A 10000-nucleotide genomic window follows, 5' to 3' on the forward strand; every position below is an offset into this window, starting at 1 on the left:
GGTAGAGAGAGAGAGACTGTCAGAGTGGTATTACACATTCTGACAGAGAAAAATGTAAACAGGAGTACCAAGCAACATAGTATGTGTAGAGAAACAGTGATGGAGAAAAAGGAATTTAATTTTGTTGATGTCATTACAATATTGTAAACAATAATAATAAAGTAGTAGTAATAATAAAAGTATAATAATAATAATAATAATAATAATAATTATTATTATTATTATTATTATTATTGTTGTTGTTATACTCTTATTATTATTACTTCTTTATTATTATTGTTATTATTGTTTACAAAATGATTAACTGATGTGGATTGAATGAAAGACAAAGAGACAGATCATCTTTACAGACATTACAGATGTCAGACATTACAAATGTTACAGATATTATGGATGTTACAGACATTACAGATGTTACACACATTAAGGATGCTACAGACATTACAGATGTTACGGACATTATGGATGCTACAGACATTACAGAAGTTACGGACATTATGGATGTGTGGAAAGTCAAACCATCACACCCTGCGTTTGACAGTGGCTGACCATTGGTCCGCTGGGCCACTCTGCTTCTGTCCGATTGGGTGCGCAGTGGCCTGGGGTGTGTCTCAGCATTCCTGGCATCCCATTCGTCCATCATGTTAGGTGGAGTCGCTCCGTCCTCCATTTTGAGTACAAATGCGTACAATTTACTTAGAGATCTAGAGACAAAAAAACAAAAACACAACACAAATAATGTGCAGCAGAGTTGTATGATGGTTGGTGAACTGATCTTCACACACAAACACACACATATACAGTACACACACGCCCGCACACACACACATGCAGTAACTAACACACGTTGATGCACACGTCTCTAAAAAATCACTCAATGTGCGATCCTGTTTGATCAATTCAACCTTCCTTCCAGGCAGTCAAAAGAAGGCATCATGGTGTTCAGTGTTTATGTTCTGGAAGGAAGGCTACACACACACACACGCACACTCATGCATACACCCACACACTGGGTACATGCGCACACAGACACACACAAACAGAGTTTGAGGGTCCTGCTGTGTGAATAAATAATTTTTCTCGCAAGTGTTCTTCACAAACGCTAAAACTTCCTCGCTAAACCGAAATTGCGGAGAAAAAGTGTAACGTTTACATATAAGACAAAGGTAAACACGAATTCTGACAGAATTAAAGCCCAAAACAGTCACGGATAATCTGGAAGGCAGAAACTCTTGTAACCGCAAGCCACTTTCTTCTCTGACTACAACAGGAAATCCACAGAGCAGTAGAGGCCGAATTCAGAAGCGCTATCTCAGACAATTGAACTGGGTTTCCCCCTTCGACATATAAAACGGAACTCTCAAAAACAAATCCGCAAAAAAGGACAAAGTAAATTGCTCAAAACCATCAACAACTTTTGTCGCAGTCTTTACTTGCTATGCCTGCCGACAGAAATGTTTACTGTAGCATTTTGGGTTGGTGGTGTTAACGTCTCTCGGGCTAGTGCAAAATATTTTGATTTTTATTATATTGTTATGATTAATATCTCATTTTTTTGTAATGGCGAAGGTGTTTCTGCTGCTGTCTGCCGCTGGTCCCCTGACTCTACGGTAAATGGTAAAAAGACTGCATTTATATAGTATATTTCACAGCAACTATGGCTACACAATGGCTACTCACTCACACTCACTCACACACACACAGACACACACACACACACACACACACACTTGCATATATACACACACTCGCACACACACACTCATATACACACTCACACACACACACTGACTCACTCACACACACACACACACACACATACACACACACTAACACATATATACACACACACACACTCACATACACACACACACACACATACACACACACTAACACATATATATACACACACACACACACACACACACATACACACACTCACATACACACACACACACACACACACACACTCACACAGCTCCAGTCATGCTCTGTTCTGGTGAACTTTTACCCAGGACACACAGTAAATCCTCCAGCCGTCTTGGCCTGGCTCACTAAAATGACACACCTTAACTTGTTTAAGTCAAGTTGTGTAAGTCGCTCTGGATAAGAGCGTCTGCTAAACGCCTGTAATGTGATGTTTGTGCCTCCACACCGGTGACTGCCATGGCAACCCCGTGGTGTAAAGAGTGAAATGAGACCACATACCTGAACACTCTGAACCAGTGGTTCTTAACCTTGTTGGAGGCACCGAACCCCACCAGTTTCATATGCTCATTCACCGAACCCTTCTTTAGTAAAAAATAAAATATGACTGCAGACTAGACTGAGGGGTGGACCTCTGCGGCGGAGGCTCCACCGAACCCCTGAGACCGACTCACCGAACCCCTAGGGTTCGACCGAACCCAGGTTAAGAACCACTGCTCTGAACACTCTGAATACAATGAGGCCACATACCTGAACACTCTGGACACTCTGAACACTCTGAACACAATGAGACCACATACCTGAACACTCTGAGCACTCTGAACACAATGAGACCACATACCTGAACACTCTGAACACTCTGTTATTTCATCCCTTCGTAGATCATCAGCCTCGTATCCACCGAGAACTTCTGCAACTGACTTCCCCGTTGCTCTCTCTCTCTCTCTCTCTCTCTCTCTCTCTTTCACATGTGTGGGCACATTTTACTACAGACGTGTGAAAAAGCTGTTAGCAAGACTGATGGCTCCTTTCTTTCTCTTTCTCTTTCTCTCTCTCTCTGACATAGCGCTGAGCTGTCTGTTCATCTAGACAAATTTGAATTCGAATTTTAATTTAAAGTCAGAAGCCAAATGGTCAGGTTCCTAAAATTAGCCTCTGACTCTGATCTCTCTCTCTCTCTCTCTCTCTCAGTCTCTCTCAAACACAAACTTGCTTTTGAATCCGATTCTTATCATCTGAAATAATGACTTAGGCTCCATTTCCTTTCAGTGAGCTTCCGGTGAAATTCATAGTTAATGAGTGTGTGCGTGTGAGTGGGTGTGTGGGTGTGTGTGTGTGTGTACAGTGTGTATAGTGTGTATAGTGTGTGTGTGAGTGTGTGTGTATAGAGTGTGTGTGTGTAGTGTGTATGTGTGTGTAGTGTGTGTGTGTAATGTGTGTGTGTGTGTGTGTGTGTGTAATGTGTGTAGTGTGTGTGTGTGTGTGTGTCCTACCGTTAATGGTACTCCCAGTGAAGTCTGCTGTAGATCCATTAGGTCTGAATGTTGAACCACTCCTCACTCTTTATTACAATACCATGCTCACTCCCACTGTATCCACTGAAACTTCTCCTTCCCCTTCTTTTTCTCTCGTTTAACACACATACACACACACACACACTCACAGACACACGCTTTCTTTTTTTAAATTTAGCTTGTGACTGAGATCAGCTAGGTCACATGGCCAGAGGAATGTGGTTTCTACCACATAAACAGTGAAACAGAGAAAAGTGTGTGTGCGTGCGTGTGTGTGTATGTATGTGTGTGTGCATGTGTCTGGGTAAGAATGTGCCTGAGAGCTTCTACACTGGCACTAATTGGTCATAATGCTGAGCTTGTGTGTGTTTGTGCATGTGTTCAGGATGTGTATTTGCATGCGTGGGTGTGTGTGCAAGTGTGTATTTATGTGCATGTGTGTGCGTGTGTGTGTGTGTGTGTGTGTGTGTATGTGTGTGTGTGTGTGCATCAGTGCAGAGTTCTGTGGCAGACCAAACAGGGCGGGTACTTGCTGAACCACAACTGTGGGGGCGGGGGCTGGGGGGTGGGGGGTGTGTGGGCTGGGGGGTGGGGCGTCGGGGGGTGTGGGGGCTGAGGGGTTGGGGCTGAAACTCTCGGTGTTGTGCAGAAGTAAATAGGAAATCTCACTGCTACACGTGTACGCACGGACACACACACACACACACACACACACACACACACACACACACACACACACACACACACACACTCAAACACTCACTCCATTTTTTTTTACTGATTTAAGAAAAAGTTGTAATCTTCAAAAAAAATGTATGTGAATTTTTGGCATTTTCAGTTTAATAAGAACGCTTGGATTATCAGTTGTGTACAGTTCATGTTTTATGAAAGTTTCTTCAAAACATCATGTGCATACGACAGTCTCCCCAGTCCCTGAGAAGTTGCATCCCTGACCTCAATTAAGCAGTTCTTCAGAGTTGCAGAGGAAAATAAACGCTGGGGGTAAAAAAATGAGGTCCCTGCGCCGCCCTGTGGTCAAAAGAGGTATTTGCAAGAACGCGGCGTTTATCGGCTAGGCTATGTCGTGCTGACAGAATCCCTCGTTCCATAATATCTTTATTTGTATAGAACGTTTCACACGTTCCACAAAGTGTTTTTTCTGACACAAAAGATATAGGGAAACATTGTATATTTAAAGACGAAAATTTAGGGGGAAACTAAACACCATAACATATAAGAACAATGAAATTGTATATTCTTTCTGCCCTGATACTTTTAGCGTATCAAATTGGGTTACTCACAGAACTAAACAAGAACGTCATTAATAATTTTGGGGGGGACATAACGTTTGAGTCAGCAGTCTTGCAGTTAATGTATGGGATATCAGCTTTAAGCAGGTGCATTTCAGCGTAGCCAATGGAAACAGAAATATGCTCGTTCGGTTTTGCTGGTTCCAATACATAATTTTCAGTGCGTGTAATTTAAAAAAAATCTACCCAACCCCATCCACCGAACAGTTTTGCGATCCCCTCAGTTTCACATAGAACATGGCGGACCAGTTGCAAAACGCAACAATAATTACGCCTCGTGTTTACATTACAAGACCACAGAACTCTGTTCCGCTCTGTTCGGACATTTTGTCTGAATCACTTCCGGTATGGCTGCGGGAAAGGGTATTCAACTTGAGCCAAGATGGACCCTTTTTCAGCTGAGCTTTTAATTGTTTTCACCGTATTTCTGCCGACTAGAAGAAGAAAAAAATGCCCCAAGAAAGAAACTTAATAAAAATTCTGTAGAAAGCGCAGACCCTAAGGTCATCGCTAAAGAAATGTATTGTTTCTATCACAATCTCTACTCCTGGTCATCCTCCATTAAAGATTATAATGCCTTCTTTGATGAGGTGAGCCATTTGAAATCCACAGATGCCTTCCATGGAATCTCCATTAAAAGAACAGTGAAATATCTTTGCATATAACCAAGGACCAAAAAGAAAGCGAAAAATCCGAATTTCTGGAACGAAGTTTGAGTCTGGACTTAACATCTGGATGCAAAGAGACATAGCGATTTTTTTTTTCTTTCTGACCAAAACGAAAAGTTTAGCTTGGTGCATTTACACTGTTCATTCCTTGGCTATTTCAAAAATAAAAATAAAATAAATAAAGAAATCAATTAAAATGATTAATGAAATTAAAATTTGGAAGTAGATGGTACATTATTTAAAGAGAGGACATTTTGGTCAAAGATAGGGGACCACACCTTGAAAATCAACTAGCTTAAAACGTTCATAAACAATAGCAATATTTTAAATAAATACATAAATAAATAAACAAACTAGGTGGAATAAACCTTTTGTTACACGGTGCCTTCACTATTCAAAGTTTATCAATCAAATTGTCGTCCTTTCATCAGCAAGTGTTAAACTATTTGGAAATATTGTTCAAACACAACTTTAGACTCCACAACACGCCAATCTGGAATAACAGATATGTGTTTTTTAAATGTATTTTTTATTTTTTAATCTCTTCATGGAATGTGGGCAGAGACGGGTGTATAGCCTGTTATGAACCTCCTGGACAGTAGAGGGCAATATTCTGTCTCAGGAAAATGTCTGCTCACAATTCAACTTAATATGCAACCCAAAACAATTAAACATTATAATTAAATCCATACCTAAATCTGTGTTATTGCTGGCTATAAATATGTTAATAAATTCCTCATCTACAACACCATCTATGCCTCCGCTGTTAATCTACAGTCTTTCCTTAAATAATGATAAACTGTCAAATACATTTATTTGTGTCTACTTTATGGCAGATCTACACCCAATGATCTTAAACCCAAATGATATGACCTCTAAACGATGATATACCCAAACCTATTATTTAAAAGATGACGTACCGACTGCGTACACTTCCATACCCCTTCTAAACAGAAATAAATCAATTTCAAGATATCAAATGGGGGGGGGGGGGGGGCACCATATCACATCCACAGATAGTCACAGTCCCATTTTGTTTAAGAAGCCAATAGCTGATGGAATAAAGGACCTCGTATATCTGTTAGTGTCACCTCTAGGGGGGTAAAACCTCCACCTCGAGGGGAGCAAATTGGGATGGCAGGTATGTACCAATTCTGTACATTCTCACCCCATTTCAACAGACAGAATTCATAAACAACTTCACACGTCCACACAATAAAGCCCAAAACTAAGGGGATTTTGCGTTTTCTCCTTCTTCTTCTTCTTCTCATTCTTCTTCTTCTTCTTCTTATTTCTCCTGCCGCCTATCCCACTAACAACATGTCTCCCCATTGGACATTTTACCGACATTAAACTCACTGTGCAAAGGGTGCTGGGAGCCCGATGAGATGACCTGAGCTTCCCGTGTGGCTCTGACTTGGTACAGGTGGCAAAGATCATTCAAATTTGCACCAGTAACTTCACGGCTCACGTTCACAATTTTTCCCCAGGCAAGTGTCATTTGTCAAAGGAATGTGGAAACAGCAGTTAGGGTTAGGGTTAGTACAGCAGTCCATACGCTCTCCTCTCGTATGGGTCAAACCTTTCGGGTCATCTTCACAAATGGTTGGAAATTATAGCATTAAATCCCTGATGAATTTCTCTGATGAAAACATATTATTCGGTTCAGCAAAAGGAAATATAGAAAAAAAAATTTTTTTTTTGTCAAACAATATTATTCTGATGGGCAAATTATTTTTTTTAATCCACAAAGCAAGATGCTTAAAGACTTCGCCAAACTTTTTATTTTTCACAAGAAACGGTTTCTTTTTACATTTCTGGAATATATGGAAAGGAAAAATGTAAAAAAAAAAAAAAAAAAGACTTTTAGCTGGCTAAGGACTACAACATTGTTGACGCCTACCTGTGACGCACTTAGTCTTGTATTCTCACTTTTCCCCATCTCTCTTCATTTACTTACTTAAGTAATCCTCTTGCTATTTATTTTCATCTTTAGGCCTATATGTTTTCTATTCTTTGTGAACTGTATATTCCTGATTACGTGCTTGATTTTTATGTACAAAACCATACCAAATATGACCGTATGTTCGTACATTATTTGTAGATTCTAAAAGAAAAAAAGAGAAAAGTTTCTACCATATGACCAGGTCACGTGATTTTAAAAATGCCAGTCATATGACAGGGTTGTTCTGCTTGTGCCCCCAGTTGAAGCGCAATTGTGGTTTGTTGCCTTCCGGGGACGTTCGCCGCATATTACTGGCAGAACGTCTTGAACGTTTTTTTGTGGGAACATTTTATTTAATTTGGGTGGAAATATCGCTCCCAAATCCAGAGAAGTGTTTACAGCAGTGAGAAGATGAGCTCCACGCGAAGGATCGACGGCGTGGCACCGACGAGACGAGCTCTAGTTCTGGTTGCGTTTTCGCTGTTTGCGACTCGGTATTTGTGTACTGCCTTCGTACAGGTAAGCATCGAACAACTTTCAGAAAATATAATGACAAATGGCTAAATGAAATGACAATTGGCTAAAAATGTAATAACTGTGTAGTGGTGCTTATATGTGTATTGTGGTCGACAGTTGTATAATTGTGAATAATTGTTGTCTCTGACAACTTAGCTGAGCTGTCGGCTCATTTTTCAGCGTCCCAAACCTGCATTCACGTCACGCTTCCCTACCATACGTCGGTTTTTTTCCCCTGCCTGAAAGAACCATCGATGTGGTGTATAGCTAAAACACGCAAAGTTCTGACAAGTTTGCAAACAAGTTCCCTTCAGTGTTTCATCATCTTCTAGCCTACATCTCGTCGCAATAGGCTTTGCCAATGTTTTAAAACCACGTCTATAGATATTTTGAAAAAGGAAATGATAAATGCTATGGAAATTGTAAATTGTTTAGATTAAGCCTCACAGGCTCTAAGACACAATTTTGACACTTCTCTCAAAACATTTCGACACCTCTCTGTCTGTTCTCTGTCCTTTGGGTGCTGGGCTGATGGTGTCTGATCATACCTGGCGCAACCTAACAAAAACGACATTGCATGGCGATCACGCGGCAACATTAACATCTCGTGACTGCAGTATTCCTGACTCGGAAACTTTATAGCTGCCCTTACAAAATTAAAATTGAAAGCGGGAGTCCCGGTAGCGAGGATGCGGTTTGCGAGAGTTCCTATTTCCCCCTGGGCTTTGGTATGTGTGCCCTGCTCGCACGAGGAACTGCTTAATTTGTGAGCCACGTTCGGACAGTGGACAGTTGTTGCTCTGCAGATGTTCAGTTGAGGGACACAGAAGCAGTGCAATAGGGGAAGTGGTCCAGAAGGTTGCCGGTTCACATCTTACAGGCGACCTGCGGTGGTGTTTTGGCACAGGTAACTTAACCTGAACCGTTTCAATAAACAGTTACGGAGTTGTGAATAAGTATTTGCCCCTTCCCGATTTCCTCTGTTATTGCATATTTGTCACACTGAAATGGTTTCAGATCTTTAGATGAAATGTAATATTAGACAAAGGGAAACTGAGGAAACACAAAACACATTTTTAAATGATTATTTCATTTATTTAATGAAAAAAGTCTTCACACACCCATATCACCCATGTGAAAAATAGCCCCCTTAAAATAAAAAAAACTAGTTGCACCACCTTTGGCAGCGATAACTGCAACCAAACGCTTTCTTTAATTTGATATCAGTCTTTCAAAGTGCTGTGGGGGAATTTTAGCCCACTCCTCTTTGTAGAACTGCTTTAAGTCAAAAGTTGTTGGTTTTTGAGCATGAACTGCTCGTTCCAGGTCCTGCCACAGGAATCCATCTCTGTTGGATTCAAGTCAGGACATTGACTAGGCCTCTCCAAAACTTTAATTTAGATCCTTCTCAACCTTTCAGATATGGACTTGCTTTTGTATTTTGGCTCTTTGTTTTATTGTCTTTATTTGCAGAAGCTACGCCCTTGGAGTTAATTGCGCAGCTTGTACATCATGTGATGCGTTTTTATCAATCACAAGGAAGCTGTACGACCTTGCTGCTGATTGGCTGTCTTATGGTCACCCAGTAGATAAGTGTTGATATTGCTTCCATAAGCAATTCACGCAGCCTCTGAAGTGCAGTTGTTTACTACAGCATCAGGTACAATTAAAGAGAAAAAAGTTATAAAGAAAGGCACTACACTACACCACACTGTGGCGACAACAGGTACTGCATGCAATAATTATCATTTCGGTTTACTGGCCAGCCCTAAAACTTGAGGAAGGTTTGGGAAATGATCACAGTTAGGGCTGCAGTGTAGCATGAAGTTTTTGTGGGGAGCTGTGCAATTAACTCCAAGGTGAGAGTTTCTGTAAATAGGCCGCGCTAGTTTTAAAAGAACTGCGTCTGCCTGAGTCTCCTGACGTCTTTCGTGCTCTGTAAACCCCGGGGAAACTGCAAACATTCATCGTTTAGCAAGGTCATCCACGTTTTCTAATTATTGATTCTTACTCATTTATTTTCACCACTAGGGGGTGTCTGTTTACCTTTTGCTCGGGCGGACGGGGGGACGGGGGGGGGGGAGGAATTCCAGTCCTGGAAGGGCCAGTGTGTGTGCAGGTCTTTGTTTCCACCAGTTAACCCGACTAAATGAGCTGTTTGACTGTACACACCAACACTGGTTCACTGATACGCGAGAGCACAGTAAAAACCAAAACCCCCTCCGCAAACGTTATAGTAATCCTGGAGCGTCCCCCTCTCTGCCCCCCCCCCCCCCTGCAGATTGACCCGCTGGTGTACGATGAGCAGCTGCTGTGGGTGGGGGGCGGGGCGGGGCAGGT

At 41.4% G+C, this 10000-nt stretch overlaps 2 protein-coding genes across 4 annotated transcripts in view; one reads left to right on the top strand and one right to left on the bottom strand.

The window, feature by feature from the left end:
- LOC118233764 (transmembrane protein 268) overlaps positions 1-3346 on the bottom strand; it is a 9144-nt gene extending 5798 nt beyond the window's left edge. For 2 of the 3 annotated variants that reach the window (XM_035429690.1, XM_035429692.1), the window contains exons 1-2: positions 2549-3009; positions 550-704 (exon numbers count right to left, since the gene is read on the bottom strand). In XM_035429690.1, the coding sequence (XP_035285581.1) occupies positions 550-670 (121 nt within the window). In that variant the 5' untranslated portion in view covers positions 671-704; positions 2549-3009. Of the gene's footprint in view, positions 1-549; positions 705-2548; positions 3010-3200 lie in introns of those variants that run through there. The other variant, XM_035429691.1, reaches the window with a different exon arrangement.
- A 4017-nt stretch (positions 3347-7363) lies between these two features.
- Positions 7364-10000, top strand: part of neu1 (neuraminidase 1) — an 8594-nt gene continuing 5957 nt past the window's right edge. The window contains exons 1-2 of the mRNA XM_035429693.1: positions 7364-7663; positions 9942-10000. The exon at positions 9942-10000 is cut by the window's right edge and continues 131 nt beyond it. Coding sequence (XP_035285584.1) covers positions 7556-7663; positions 9942-10000 — 167 coding nt within the window. The 5' untranslated portion in view covers positions 7364-7555. The remainder of the gene's footprint in view (positions 7664-9941) is intronic.

The sequence above is a fragment of the Anguilla anguilla genome, chromosome 8 (genome assembly GCF_013347855.1).
Source record: "Anguilla anguilla isolate fAngAng1 chromosome 8, fAngAng1.pri, whole genome shotgun sequence".
Taxonomy (NCBI): domain Eukaryota; kingdom Metazoa; phylum Chordata; class Actinopteri; order Anguilliformes; family Anguillidae; genus Anguilla; species Anguilla anguilla.